The sequence below is a fragment of the Lethenteron reissneri genome, chromosome 13 (genome assembly GCF_015708825.2).
Source record: "Lethenteron reissneri isolate LAM-NWPU_2019-01 chromosome 13, ASM1570882v1, whole genome shotgun sequence".
NCBI lineage: Eukaryota > Metazoa > Chordata > Hyperoartia > Petromyzontiformes > Petromyzontidae > Lethenteron > Lethenteron reissneri.
The window spans coordinates 2,049,931-2,066,111 of record NC_083791.1 but is presented as its reverse complement, the minus strand read 5'-3'; the positions used below and the strand labels follow the sequence as shown (position 1 = coordinate 2,066,111).

The following is a 16,181-nucleotide window of genomic DNA, read 5'->3' as shown; positions in this document are numbered from 1 at the left end:
CCATCCTGGGTTTAACCAGGCTGGATTGTGTGAGGAGCTCACAAATCCTTGAAAGATCTGGGCAAAGTCCCATTGGTGAGCTCGTCCGGCAGGAAAGGCTGCATTGGCTGGGTCATGTAGCCCGCATGCCCAGCCACTGCATGCCTAAACAGCTTTTGTTCGGCCGGATCAAGGGGGCTAAACGGGTGCGGCACGGGCTAGAGAAGAGATGGAATGATGTGGTACAAGAGGACGTGGAGCTGAGTGGAGTTGCCGATGACTGGTACCAGCGGTGTCAAGATCGGCCTCTGTGGAGGAGGCTCGTGAAGGATGCTACTGGGCAGTTGGAGGCTTTCGCCCTCCAACAATAATGGAGGGTGGAGGAGCAACGCTCGCAACAACGAGCGGAGCGCCGGGTGGCTAAAGCACAACAAGTTGGCACATTAAGGGGCACAGGTGGTGCATCAGCCAGTCATCTCGGTCATCTCAGTCAGTCGACCCATGGCACCTGGGTCTGCCCCGTGACCTCCTGCCAGCGGGCGTTCGACACTTCACGTGACCTCAAGGTGCACATGGCCTGGCACAAGTGTCGTGGTTACGTCACCGCCACTTAGTGGCAAATAGCGGTTGTTGTTGTGCATGCGTCAATATGTGTGTGTAAGTCCATATGTGTGTGTGTAAGTCGATGTGTTTGTATGTGTGTGGGTCGATGTCTGTGTGTAAGTAAATCGATGTGTGTGTGTCTTTTTCGCCTGGGCAACGCTAGTGTACAGATAAAACTGTATGCACATGTAAGTATTTTCTATCTGAAGTGAAACACGATGCTTAGTTGCAAACAGTTTGCATCTCTCACCAAGTAACATTTGATATGTTGGGTTGTAATCTGCTATCCAAGAGTCTAGTTTCGGCCAGTTCACTAACATTTATTCCGATAGGCAGAGCTATTCAGGCAACACGTTCCTAAAGGAAGCGAGAGGTGAGTGGTATATGTTTTTATTTTTGTTTTACTATATTTGCACAATGCCTGCCTTCTGTCAAGTCCTTAATCAAATTATACGCATAAAATTGTTATTTATGAATACTTTCTACTTGTATATATATTTTTAAAATCGCACTTTCAAGTGAGCAGATGCTCAATCTTGCATGCTCTTTCCATTACCTACTTTGCAGAATGCAGTGACTTTTCAACAATGATTGAGTTTGTGGCCTTGCTGGCATGTTGCGGGTGTTAGCAGGCGATAAGCCGCACTCCGAAAATTAAATAATGCCACGAAAACACGAATACGAACCCAGATTTAATACAGCCGTGTCATTCGCACATTTCTTGTCAGCAGACTGCAGTATGTACTGCGAGGGAGGGTGTTGCGGGAGGTGGTGGTGCCTTGGGGAGGCCTTCATCCAGCAGTGGTTTGAGCATGGCTCATTACAAATATGACGAATGTGAAATACAAGCAAGTTGCAAGGCATTATGGGAACCCCTGCAGTACCTTGAATGTTCTTTGTTGTCATGTACACATTGCTGTCTGCAAGCCTCAAGATGGTATCCGGGAGAAAAAAAAAGCTGCAAATACTATATTTAGAATCAACAAAACCTGAACTGTTCATGTGGAACAAATGGGATGGATTTGGCCTCAACAGCACCTGACATGGAATTTCTTTTACTCGACTGTAATCTGGGCTGTTCGAAGGTAAGGGCAGATTGCTTGTGGGCAGGCAGGGCCCCTGAACTGCAATGTCCTTTCGTCGTAAGAGCACTGAGCTTTCTGCATCAATATTCTGGTCACTGAAATGCAGTGATCAGCTTGCCTGCACACTACGTGATAAATAACACCGGGTATGAGACAAAGCAGGGCCCACTACTGCCCCTGTACTCAACAGAAGATGAAGCGTTCTTATGAAGAGAGCTTTTCAAGTTACCCACATACTGGGGCTCATATGGCATTAAGAGCAGCCCATATAATATCTTACTGCCAAGGTCGAGACAGGCAGATTTAATTCCATTAACCCAGTACTCTCCTAGGGACCTCTTGGGCTCTACTATTGAATGTGGAATTTCCAAACTAGCGAAGGCAGTGATAGCATAGCACAGGGCATGGGAGTCACTCAGTGTGTGGCCACGCGGTGCCCCATCTACCCACACATGCCCCAGGTGCGAGAATGTGGCCGAGCACTGGCAGGCAGATTTCTTCAGCTGAGTGCCAACGCTCACCCTCCCTCCATCGCACGCGCCAGATTCTCACGCCATAGTTCTACTACCTGGGAAACAACTAAATATCCCCAATACACTGCCCTAATTAGAATACGTGGTTATCAATCTAGAGCCTGTGGAGAGGGCGGCTCAAGGTCCCGTGACGGGGGAAGGCTGTGTTGCGAATGAAGCCCTGAAGGGGGAGAAGAATGTGTGTGTGTTTTTTCCATATTAAGATTCTGGGGTGCGAGGCCAGGATGGCAATCCTGATGTTAGAGATGACCTCTCTAAATAAAATCCAAACAGACTGAGAAGTGAGGTGCGCAGGAGATGGTGGTTCAGCAAAATTAATTGTTGAATCCATCTGTACACATATTTACGTTAAGCCAGATGTACTCTGTTTTTCTTTCGCATGCAAAACGTTCACTGATGGATTGGTCAAACAACCTGAAGCAAGAACCTCCTGAAAGGGAGCTTTGAGACTCAAGTGAAGCTTCCCTGGATAAATACAGGACATAATCTTGTACATTCCATACCTATACATACCTACATGCAAGCATAAATTAATATGAAAGACCCCACATTACATCTAAGTGGATACCCGCACTGGGAATTAGTGGGACATGGTAATGATGAGCTTAACATTTTACATTGATATTGAATTATTAATGGTATTCATCTCTGTGACAAAAGTGCCTGTTTTCCATGATGTAGTCACAGGGAGGGAATGCAGCATATATTGGACTAATGAATCACTGTGTCAGCCTCCTTGGAGCCTAGGACGTATGAAAGACATTGGTCTGACACCAAATTGCAGGCACCATTGCTGCGACACGGTGGTCACGAACGCAGTAAAGCGCCATCCTTCAAAGGGTGAATTAAGCCAAATGTTCCGTCAACTTTCAGAACATTAGGGATCCCACGACACCCGTTTAAAAGAGCAGACAATTGTGTAACAACGTAGTGGCTTAATGGCTAGATTAACAAGCAGCAATGAATAATTTATATGTGACTTACACACGTGTATATATATAAAAGACCATTCTTTCATTTACTGGTGTTTATAATTTCCCTTTAAATTATAAATCTTAGCATTTCCACAATATGGATTTTCTTCCACTATGTATTGGCATGCAGTGGCAATCGGTATATGACCCTGGTATGGGCATCCACCAGGTTAACTCAGACAAAAATGAGAACCTACATTTTTTTTCCATGTCTCTATGTTTAATAGTATGCGTGGTGATGCTTAGGTCCTCTGTGCAACGTTTAGAAACTGTACATTTCTATGGCAGATGCCAAGCACTATTGGATGATTGATGTATAAGCTATTTCTGGGGGTCATACCAATGTTAACGAACGTACAGACAAAAGACAATAACATATTTCACAGGCTCGTATTCAAACAAAAACATTTTTTTTACATTTAACGAAAATTGTTAGGATACTAGCAATGCCGAAGAAGGGAGGAAAAAACAACGCTAAAAAAAATCACTTAAGAGTAAAGGATTGTGCCTGCATACTCTATTATTCACATACATACGCGTGCTCATGAGTCACAACACAATGTGCACACGCGGGGGTTTTCACACAGCCGTGGCCCATCCCAATCAAGACAAATGCTCACAACCGTTGCTCGCAAGGTGGCCTCTTGGGTAGAAATTAGGATCGCGCTCGTCACGACGTGCGAGTAACTTCGGTGAAACTTGTTAATCCATTGCCCCTGCCTCGCCACGTCGACGCGAAATATTGCTCAGTCACAGCAATACGTTGGAATCTTACAGTCAAGCACACACACATGCATTCCTCAAAAATCCATGTTGTTTATTCACTCATTTATGGTGAAGGGGACGTTGAGTATAAGGCGCGGGCTCTGCAATTGCTCGCACACAGCACAGGTGGTGGAAGGGCGTCCATCTATGGGAGCTCCTAGAGAGGCCCTCTACGGGATATTTGGCCTACTCTTCCACGCTGACCAGATTTACAGGAAGAGGTGGGAGTACGCACACTTAACACGTGACCTGCCGTTCTACGAACTGATGGGTGGGCATAGGCGAAAGAATTCAGGAAACCTGCACCATTGCTTCAACTGCAGCGCCAGGAGATCGAACTGGCTGCACCCACTGGAAGTTCATTGTGCCAGCCACTAACAACCACGGCAGCACCCTATTCGCCAATATGGCAACGTACAGTATTTACAAAAATCACCCAATAATAATGCTGCTACTAATTTACAAAGCGTGCTGCATCTTAAACATCTGGAATGCATCCGGGAAGAACACAGCTCCTGCTGCAAGGGGAGATGTATGACACCCCAATGCTCTGGCAGCATTTGGTTACGCAGGATTCATCAATCAATAAAATCAATGTGTTTCAATAAACACACTTCATTATTTAAACAAGCATGCAATAAACTCATTAATGTATTAATCAATCAAGCCAATGTCGCAGAGTCTCCAAACTCAGCTGAGCTTGGCACAGTGCTCATCTCTGGTTGCAGACCAGAGCCAGTAGTGGGAATTTCAGATTGCCGAGTTGAGTTGCTTTATGACGGTGTCACCAGCTGGGAAATAATTTGCTCATTCCTACCAAAATGTACTGGTACGCACTTTTTTAGCGCATCAGTGATGACAAATAATCAAGAAAGGTGACGTGGTGGATAGGTTGCTTAACTCCTACTCAGTTGAAATCTTGGTCTTGGTTCCACTCGGACCATCCTCCCTCTGAAATAAATTAAAAAACATTCCTGTGGAGGGAGCTGGTAGTAACGTTGGGTTGGTGACCAGCCCCTCTCCACCCAGCCTCACCCCTCCCATTTTTGGATGCACGACGGACGGACGGACACAATAATCCCCTGTGGGCTGGTGTAACCAGGAGGTTCCTACCAGTATGAGTACCACTTTGTGTGAAGTCAAGAGTCATCTGACAGAGAGTGGCTCCATACCATCATCATCAGTCAAGATCAATCCACTGCTGGATGATGGCCTCCCCCATGCCCTCATCATCTCTTATGGTTGCTGCGATATAACAATCCACCTAGCACATGTACACGGTCTGATTTCATTGCTCAATCTCTTTGGTAAATATCCTCTTGGACCATTTCATTCCTTGGATGTCACTATTCTTGACCATCGACTCCTAGCATAGGAATGGGCAATTTCCATGACCGGCTCAGGGCGCCAAAATAACCGACCGTTGCCCCATGCACATTTCACTTTTTTGTTTGTTAACTTTATTCCCCAAAGTTAATCTGACTGTGCTCTCGGCACCATGTCACGAGATGAATCGTCCTTTCAGAACTCTCGAAAGAATGGTCTAGGGAGGCGAATATCACAAAGTGGATATGATATGGTCCACACAAAGCAGAGGGCAGCACTTCACCCCCACTCTGCGTATGAACAAGGTCGGTCACGTGACAGTCAATCCAACATTTGACTTCTCAGAGCTAAGATTTGGCCCAATGAAATGCAGAATCAAACGTTACGCGATGGGTTTCTTCGCGCAGTCATTGGTGACCAATCCAAGACCATAAAACTGACGACACTTGAGGTAAAAGGTAAAGGTGCGGCCCTGAAATTGCTTGCTCACACCACTGCTGGTGAAAGGGCCTCCACTTGTACGAACTCTAGAGGGTCTTCGGTCCACGTTGAGCAGGCGTGATGGTAGAGGTGTCCGCGGCCACACTTTACCCCGTCGCGCGCGATCTGCCGATCAACTAATTATGGCGCACCCATCTATAGATAGATAGATAGATCGTTTATTGTCATTGTCACCAGTACAACGAAATTTAAAATGCTCACCAGTCAGGGCATCATTCATAAATTTAAATTAAATAAAACAATAAAAATAAAAATAAAATTAAATGAAAGATAATCAATTTATACTATATATAAAAAACAGCCCAAGTATACCCACATACCCACATAAGGTTACATTTTGTCATTGCACATCTCTATTTCACAGTCAATTGTAAACACTATTACTTAATAATTAATTAGCATTATTGAGTGTGGTGATCGCTGTAGGGTAAAAGCTCTGTTTGAATCTGTTTGTCCTTGTTTTGACTGATCTGAATCGTCTGCCTGATGGCAACAGCTCAAACAGTGAGTGTCCAGGGTGAGAAGAGTCCTTTATAATGTTCTGTGCTTTTTTGATGCAACGTGAACTGTGTAGTTCTTCCAGTGTGGGGAGATGGCAGCCGGCGATCTGTTGGGCTGTGTTGATGACCCTCTGGAGCGCTTTCCTCTGAGCCACTGTGCAGCTGGTGTACCATACACAGATGCAGTATGTAAGAATGCTCTCGATGGAGGCTCGGTAGAAGGACACCAGCAGTTTCTGTGTGATGTTATTATTCCTGAGAATTCTCAGGAAGTAAAGTCTCTGCTGGGCCTTTTTCAGAAGCTCAGTGCTGTTGGCGCTCCAGGTCAGGCCCTCCCCAATGTGGACTCCCAGGAAGCAGAAGTCTGCCACCCTCTCCACACAGTCCCCGCTGATGATTAGTGGTGGAGTGTCCGTTTTCTTTCTCCTGTAGTCTATTATGAGCTCCTTGGTCTTTGCGGTGTTAAGGAGCAGGTTGTTGCCCCTGCAGTATGCTGTCAGCCGCTCCACCTCGTCCCTGTAGGCAGACTCATCCCCCCCAGAGATGAGCCCCACCACTGTGGTGTCATCAGCAAACTTCACAATGGTGTTGCTATGGTGGACGGCGGCACAGTCATGTGTGTAGAGGGAGTAGAGCAGGGGGCTCAGTACACAGCCCTGGGGGGAGCCGGTACTGAGGCTCAGGGCTGTGGATGTATGACGGCCCACTCTGACCCTCTGTCTGCGGCCCGAGAGGAAACTATATATCCACATGCAGGTGGAATGTGGAATCCCCAGGTCGCCCAGTTTTTCCACCAGTTTGTGTGGGAGGATGGTGTTGAACGCGGAACTGTAATCCACGAAGAGCATCCGCACATAGCTCCCCTGCTGCTCCAGGTGTGACAGTGCAGCATGTAGTGCTGTGGCCACGGCGTCCTCCGTGGATCGGTTCGCTCTGTAGGCAAACTGGTGGGGGTCGAGGTTTCGGGGCAAGCTTCCTATGATGTGACTCCGGACCAGTTTTTCAAAGCACTTCATCACCACTGGCGTGAGTGCTACTGGCCGGTAGTCGTTGTAGCTGCAAATGTGGGTTTTTTTGGGCAGCGGGACTATGGTGGAGGACTTTAGGCAGGTTGGTACAGTGGACTGTTCCAGAGACAGGTTGAAAATCCTTGTGAAGACTCCAGCCAGCTCGTCAGCACAGTCCCTCAGCACACGTCCCGGGACGCCATCAGGTCCCGCAGCCTTCCTCGGGTTGACGGCTCGCAGCGTGCGCCTCACCTCATGCTCCTCCACTGTGAGGTTTAAGCTGCTGTGGACCGTGAGGTTTGGTGATGCTGTCCCTTGTGGTGTCACCTCAAAACGGGCAAAGAAGAGGTTCAACTCCTCTGCCAGAGCGTTGTCACCATCAGCAGCTCCGCGGTTGGCCCTGTAGTTGGTGAGGTGCTGGACTCCCTGCCACACCTGCCTGCTGTCGTGACTGTCCAGGCGTTCCTCAATCCTCCTCCTGTAGTCTGCTTTGGCCTTGCGGATGCCTCTCTTCAGGTTAGCTCGGGCTGTACTGTAGAGAGCTTTGTCTCCGGAGTTGAAGGCGATATTCCTCTCCTTCAGCAGTTGCTGGACCTCCCGGGTCATCCAGGGCTTCTGGTTGGGGTAAACCCGAACGCGTTTGTCCACAGTGACAGTGTCTATGCAGTTTTTAATGTAGCACAATACACTATATGTGAACACCTCCAGGTCCTGATGTTCGAAGACCCCCCAGTCGGTCCTATCAAAGCAGTCCTGCAGCTGCTGGGTGGCACCCTCAGGCCAGATGGCGACAGTTTTTGTGATGGTAGGAGCCGTTTTCTTGATGGGGGCGTATGCAGGGATCAAAAGCAGGGACAAATGGTCAGACTGGCCCAGGTGTGGTAGTGGTCTAGCCCTGTAGCCAAGTTTGATGTTGGTGTAGACCTTGTCCAGAATCTTAGTTCCCCTAGTAGCACACTTAACATGCTGGTGGAATTTAGGGAGTGTTGCTTTTAAGTCTGCATGGTTGAAATCCCCTGCTATAATCAGCACAGCGTCAGGATACTTGCTCTGCTGAATGCTAATGCTGCCATGTAAAAGTCCAATAGCTGAGTTAGCATTAGCATCCGGTGGGATGTAAACAGCAGCTATCATGACCACAGTAAACTCTCTTGGGAGGTAAATCGGCCTGCATTTAACAGTCACATACTCCAGATCTGGGGAGCAGTGGCTGTCTACAGTCACAGTGTTAGTACACTGTGACTGTAGACAGAGGCGGCGGGAGGGGGAAACAAAAAAAAACTTGCACCATTGTTTCAACTGCCGCTGTGAAACATGGAATGCAACTGTCAACTTTTGGACTGCAAGCCTGGCATGCTCACCATCGCACCACGGCAGCTCTGGGTGACAACACAACTCGACAGTGGTGCAGATGTTCACTACCTTCCCTGGTATACAGGAGGTCTTGGGTTCGATTGTGAGCCTGATGCCTGTATACTTGGAGTTTGCATGTCTATCTCCCCGTGGTCGCGTGGATTTTTCTCCGGGTCCTCTGTTTTTTTCTCTCCACGTTTAGAATGAACATGCATTCAGAGTATTTGGCTGCTATAAATGTCCACGTGATAAGCCACTTCGTGGAGCTATCATTTGTGAAAGCCACGTCACTTCTGGAAAAGAGTTATATAGCTCAGTGGGCCTTACGTGGTAAAATAACAAATAGTTTAGAGTTGAATAACAGGTGCCAAACACTGGGATTCAAACCCAGGCCCTCTACGATGTCAGCTCAGCCACCTATTGTTACCTCATCGAGATTCATATAGCTGCTTATTCTAAGACGCTTTGGCAGAAACTATAAAATTTTACGTAAGATGATAGTGGGTTGAAGATAAAGAGGAGCGGGGTTATTAAAAGCGGCGGTGTGGTCCCGGTGACAGTTAGGAGGACAGAGGCGGGAGAGGTCAAGGAGGTTAGGGAAGGCCTCATCATAGCCAAGGGAGGGGGGGGGGCAACACTTACCGATGTTAATGCGGCCGCCGTTGAGGCCCTTCATGGCAATGCTGAATCCTTGGCCCTCCTCGCCAATGCGGTTCGCCACGGGAACCGCGCAGTCCTCAAAGATGACGGCGCGCGTGGGCTGGCAGTTCCAGCCGACCTGCGAGGGGAAATTCATAATTAAATATAAGTAACGTGCCAACCCTGACAATGACTGCATCAATCACCGGGCATTATGCGCCACCATTCTCTTCTTTTTTCTCTCTTTCTGTCAATTTCCGTCCCTTTGTGTCAGACGTGCAGTGCGCACACCTGGGGCACAGCGAGGCGCGGCGAGGAAATAAATATATAATGGCGGTAATCTGTTCGCACAAATGTACAGGGGACAAGAAGGTGACGCTTGGGTGCTTAATTTGATTGAAATGCGCAACGTGTAAACAGCTCCACGGGACAAATCCCAACATCCAGATGCATTCTTTGAAAGGCAAATATCCACGGGGTGCTCACTGGCTAAGCGCAGTATGCAAACCAGGCCCGTAGCCGCACTATGGCAGTTGCAGGAGTACAACTACCAACAAATGGGTTCTCAGTGTTTTTTTGGTTAGATAATTATAAATCCACAGTGAACAGTTGTTTGCTAATTCTGACACATCTTTATGAGGGCAAACGAGGTTACTTTAGGTAACAGATCTCTATGACGGCAAATGAGGTTACTTTAGCTTACTTATCGCGATGAGTGAATGATGTTGTTTTAGTTAACATTTATACGCAGGAATATAGCCGTGCATTGAAAGTTGGCGGTGTCCTACCAATTAATGAATGCCAGTGGTACAACCAGTACAGTGACCTGTCATTATCGACAGTTGTCAAGTGATAAGTTATGCTGACAAAAACCTTATTTTACATGTTTTTTTTACCAGGGGTAAATAAAAATCCAAAGCTAATGACAGGATATTGGCACACACAGCAGCAGGTTACGTTGCCGTTCACAGCACACCGAGTTAAAACTGCCGGCATTTTTTGAAGACCTTCACAAGCATTAAAAAAAACGAAAATGCATTCGCCAATTACGAATTGAGATTCCAACATCTTTATTTTGTATTTATAGAGCACCTTGGCTCAAGGGCGATGGTACGTGGTTCAAAAAGCGGTAACAAAGAAATCGAGTGATTTAGATGGCAGGGGTGTCCAAGGGCCGAGGAATAAGAGAGTGAATGAAAGAGGAAATGGGAGAGTGACCGTAACAGAGGACACACGCGGGTCACGAAAGCGCAGGGGAGGGATGGGATGGAGTGGAGGGTTGCGAGGGGTGGGAAGAGGAATGCTCTTACCGATGTTCACTGTTTCGTTTAAGTTTGAAAACTAATTTCTTTGGAACTTATTTTTGTGTTTGGTTTGTTGCCCATCCTCCGCACCTCCTAATAGCACGGTTGGCTACGTTTGGTGCGAAGTAAGTTCAATATACATACATGCATGCATACAGAAGAGAAGATGCTCGTGTGTGTATGTGTGTCCTCATGTTGTAGTGTAGCGGTTAGCGCGCCGCGCTCCGAATCCGGCGACCTGAGTTCGACTCCTATTCACGGCCAACACCAGTGATGGTTATTTAAACCGGTCCTGGGCCTCCCCTAGGTCGACTCAGCCTCAAATGAGTACCTGGTGCAGCGTGTAAACATCGCCACTGGGGAGAAAAAGGCGGCCGTGCGTGGTGTTGGCCACCAATTGCCTCGTATGTCATGCCGGCCTTCATAGGTGCTGCTCGCTATCAGCACTTACCCCAATAGTTTGTTACAGGCTATACGGGGGATCTTCGTCTTTGTGTCCTCGTGTTGGCGTTGCCTTCTCGAGTGAGACACAACGTGCGTGAGTCACACTGGTGAGGCTGTTGCGGGTACTCCACAGGGGACCATCACTCGTAAATTGCGATACGTGAACTGCAGTGATCCTGTGAGCGCCTTTAGACTACCATGCATGCCAGGGGATGGTTTAGGAATAATTACAATCTGAGACTGGGCATGTGATGTAAAAATACGCCCTCGATCATGTCCTGAAATAAAATAAAATGTGTGCATGGGCACGTGATGTGCACGTGTGTGTGTGTGCACAGTGCTTGGGGAGTGGTAACATCGTGGTTAGTGCGACGCGCTACGAACCTGGAAACCTGAGGTCGATTCCCGCTCGCAGTCAACACCAGTGACGATTATCCGAATTAGTCCTGGGCCTCTCCTAAGTCCGCTCAGCCTCAAATGAGCACCTGGTATGTTGTGTAAACATCGCCATTTGGGAGACAAAGGTGGACGGGCATGGTCTTGGCCACCCACCCGCTCATGTGCCGTGTCGGCCTTCATAGTTGCTCGCTAACACCACTTGCCCCAAGATTCTGCCCTTGTGTATGCGTGTGTGGGGAGAACGTGGTGTGTGCTACCGTATGCTGTACGGATAGGTGCTGCCATGCAGTGCACAGTGCATTCAATTTGCAGAATGTCAAATATACTTCCTGGACAAAATACACAACACCAGAGGCTACTAATTGAACCGGTCCTGGGCCTCCCCTAGGTCGACATAGCCTCAAATCACTACCTGGTGCGGTGTGTAAACATCGCCACTAAGGGGACAGAGGCGGCCGGCGTGGTGCTGGCCACCCACCCCCTGATGTGCCGTTACATCCTTCATAGGTGCACACTAACAGCACTCGCCCCAACAGTTTGTTAAACCTATATGGGGGATCTTTGTCTTTGTGTGTGCTGCCATATGTTGTACGGAGAGGTGGTACTATGCAGTGCACACTGCGCTCAAATTGCAGAATGTCAAATGTAATTCCTGGTCATGATATACAACTCCAGAGACTATTGGCATTTAAATATGGACGGGGTATTCTCAAGGTGAATTCAGCCACAAGTGAGTAAGCATTACAATGTGCTCAACATCTGCGCTAGAAAGGCAAAGGCAAACTTGCATATGAAGTTCTGGTTACACGACCATCGCATTACCCATGTCAACCTTAATAGGTGCTTGCTAACAGCATTTGTTCAGTACCACTTTGAGCGATATTATATGTATGTTGAACTTATTTCACACCGTACATAGCCAACCGAGCTAATCCGAGGTGTGGGGGAAGGACAACATACTAAACACAAAATGCAGTATATATTCTCATGTCACTCTTCACTTAATACAGTAGTTTTGGTGTGACTGTTCCACCTGAAGACGGAAGCTTGTGTTGCCTCCAAAACGTCGTGATTTAGTCTTTTTTTTATTTTTTACCTACGTGACTTTACCGATAAACCCAAAGAGTATGAATCCTTGCAGTCACGACAACTTCAAATCTAGAACAAAATGCAGTTCTCAAGAAATTAGTTTTCGATTTCGCTTTAAAAAGTGTATACCTCCAGTGGCTTCCTAATATCAGAAGGAAGAGCATTCCAGACGTCCGCAGAAGCGCAGCTCGCGATGCAGTGACCACCGTCTTTGTTTGATGGCGACCAAAAAGTGGTTGTACTATGGAAAGAGACTTCCCCGCGTGTTTGGAATGTGAATATCCCACCACTGGCACATGGCCACGTCCTTGGTTAATTGACCGAAGACGCACATCTATGGAACCTTTTTGCCACTGTCAAAAATTATTTTAAAAAATAAGAATAGGTTTCTGGCAATAAAACAGGCATTAAGATTTTCAAACACTAAAATAAAGATACCTTTTGCAAGGCATCAGGTCTGCATTTACCACACATACTTGTGGTAAAACACGCAAACAAACATGCTCTGATTGGCCTACGCCAGAGACAGCCTTCTTTATGGCCGCGTCTCGCCAGTGTTGTTAAGCCAGAGAACACCAAAAGGCGAACAGTACAAAGACAATGCAAGTATCAGAAGACTTATAGCTCGGGTCGAGCAGTTACAGCTACGAGACCTTTTAGCCAGCATCAACAATGATTAAGAAATAAGAAGAGATTTTACCCTTTCTGTCAATAAAAACACGTGGTGTTAAGATGTTCAAAACACCTTTTGCAGACAAACTGACGTTTGACCACGGTTGCATCATCCTTCGACATCGAGTTGAAGGATGTCGCAACCGTGGTCTAACGGTGAGCACCACCGTGGGCTTGCAATCCACAGGTCCCCAGTTCCATCTCCCGACGCGGCAGTTGAAAACATTTAGGCATCGTTCTCAAATCGCCCCATCCACTGAGGAATATACATGGGTGCATTAAAGTTAGTCGACGGGCAGGTAGCGCGTGGTGGATTCCAGTGTGGGTACTCCTTCCCTCTTACAAATTATCTGGCCAGTGTGGGAGAGTTCGACCACGGTACCATCAAGGGGCCTCTCTAGAGCTTCCTCAAGTGGAGGCCCTTCCACCACCAGGAGCGTGAGCAAGCAATTTCAGGGCTGCACTTTTACTTTTGCTGCTATCCCCAAAATGCCATCTGTTAGGCGGCATTCTAGAGACACTCTGACTTATGTGCCGCTAAACTTGCATTTGAGACCCTGGCACCATACGGCTGTGCTGCGAGCGCGCGACCCATCCCCGCGTCTCTTGCCAAACTATCTCCGAGCGCACACAATAACCTCGTCTCGCCGCGTATCGCTCATCGCGCCAACATCCGAATTTTGTATACATCCCTGACTCACTGCACTCCGTAGATGCACACACTTCACATCCTCTGTCATCTGCATGAGTGGGAACACGACGAAGGGAACACTGAAAATAATTCGCCATCGCTGAGATCGAGTCGCTGGCTTATGGAAGTAAACAACGGAAATTAAATTGGCCCGTTATCGATCGTGCAAGTAAAATACTTTCGTGAGGTTGACAGTTTTATTTCTGCAGCCTTTTGTGAATTTCTGCGGGGAATTGCCCAATTTGCCTTCTGATATGTGGTGAATATGTCCAGGGTGTCTAGAAACTCCCGTGACGTATTTTGCAAGAGCATACCATTGTGCGCCGATGGCTGATATCGTGGCTCGAGCCACAGATGCGAACATTTGCCAACAACCGCATATCTGTGAATTGCTTAGGCAAAATATTACTTCCACAAAGCAGCTGCCTCTGAAAAGGGTTGCGGGATTCAGTGTCGCATTCTAGTCAAGGCAAAGCTTCTTCAGATGAAAAAAAAATAAAGGCCAACATTTGATTAAATCCACCTGCCTCTGTTCCTCCAGCAGTATAAAGGGGCACACCACGGTTTTGTCGATCGGCAGGTCGTGTGTGGTGGGGTAAAGTGTGGGTAAGCCCCATCCCCTCTCTAGTTCAGGTCATTCTTTCAGCAGTGGACTGAGCGTACAATTGCGAGGCTGCACCTTCACCGGTGGTTTTTCTCAGTGTGCGATTTAGCTAAAAGGGCCATGGAGATGTATGGGTGATTGTATCACCTGCAGGATAGATGGGGGTAGAAACAGGCTTCACACTCAAAATTTGGAATACCAGCATTGCTACAGATGCATCTTTTGTATCGGTGAAGTGTGTCAGCATGTTATTTGGTGACATTTGTGAAAATGGCAAGGAAAAATATTTTGGTGGACCCTGCATAACGTAAACTACCACAGTAAAAAAAAAAACTCCATCAAATTAAATCAATTGGGGCGGTTGATTTTTCAGCTGAGGTCAATACACGCATCTGTAAACACTGTCCTGTCAACAGCCTCAGCACTCCCAAAAAAACTAACAGTTATTTCAGCCCTTCCTGTCTCCAGCACCTTGCCAACTCATTTCTCAAGGTGGCGGCCTACTTACGATAATGACTTTCCGCGATGAATGTTAAGCTGCATGAAGATGAAGATCAAGGGTTGTTCACGACCACCACCACTGAAGCTACTGCACCACATCATCCTCTACCTCATGCTCAATACCTCAATAGTTGGCGAGCGAACACCTAACTTCCAAGGTCTACTCTCGTAGTCTTATGGTATCTCAAGCATCTGGCCCGAGGACTTGCGTGTGATCGCCAATCTTTTGAGTGCCAATCCAGTGCCCGTCTCGGTAACTTGACCTCCTCCATCCTTCTCACGTACCCCACCCACAGCAACCCCCTCTTGCCAATCACACACTTGCAGTGGTGGCTTTATCGCCACAGTCCTTTACAAGTGATCATTACATCTGCACTTGGCAGCACCAACACTCTGATCCACATTACCAAAATCTTCTTGGTTCTTTCGGTAAAGTCACGTAGAAGGGAAATAATAAAAATAATAAAACAGAATAAAATACAATTTTCACGACGTTTCGGCCACAACGCAAGCAGCCGTCCTCAGGTGAAGAACAGGTCTGTCGGAAAGACAGCGTCTGAATGAACACCACCGCTGCCAAGCTTGGTGGTGTTCATTCAGACGCTGTCAAGCTTGGTGGTGTTCATTCAGACGCTGTTTTACCGACAGACCTGTTCTTCACCTGAGGACGGCTGCTTGCGTTGTGGCCGAAACGTCGTGAGAATTGTATTTTATTATGTTTTATTATTTTATTATTTTCATTCTACGTAACTTCACCGAAAGAACCAAGAAGATGAATCCCTGCAGTCACGAAAGCTTTAAATCGAAAATTACCAACATCATTATAACTTTTGTTATCAGTTTTCACCCAGAGCAAACGATTAATTAGCGTAAATGTCAACATCACCTTCATCACCACCATCCCTTACTGCAATGGTAAAACCATCAATAGAATGGGGTAGAATCGCCCATTGCTGGGTAACGTTTATTGCCGGTATAATACAGTGGTGCAATCGCAGGCACCAGATGTGCATCCCGCAGGGATTGCTCGGCTCTTCTGAACTTCCCGCAAAGTGGCATTCTTTGTATTGACCCCAGAGGCACGATGACCAACGGAAAGTTGCCCCGATTCAGGATTTTCACCTTGCTACCTCCGAAATATATCAGAGTGCGCTAACCACGGCGGACGTCAGCAAACACTAGAGTGCCATTCCACTTGTTTACATATTCCGC

General features: G+C 47.2%; 1 protein-coding gene across 2 annotated transcripts in view; it reads right to left on the bottom strand.

Moving 5' to 3' along the window:
* The window catches only part of ACAD8 (acyl-CoA dehydrogenase family member 8), a 591,584-nt gene that overhangs the window by 125,589 nt on the left and 449,814 nt on the right, over positions 1 to 16,181 (bottom strand). For both annotated transcript variants that reach the window (XM_061550860.1, XM_061550861.1), the window contains one exon: positions 9,269 to 9,404. In XM_061550860.1, coding sequence (XP_061406844.1) covers positions 9,269 to 9,404 — 136 coding nt within the window. The remainder of the gene's footprint in view (positions 1 to 9,268; positions 9,405 to 16,181) is intronic.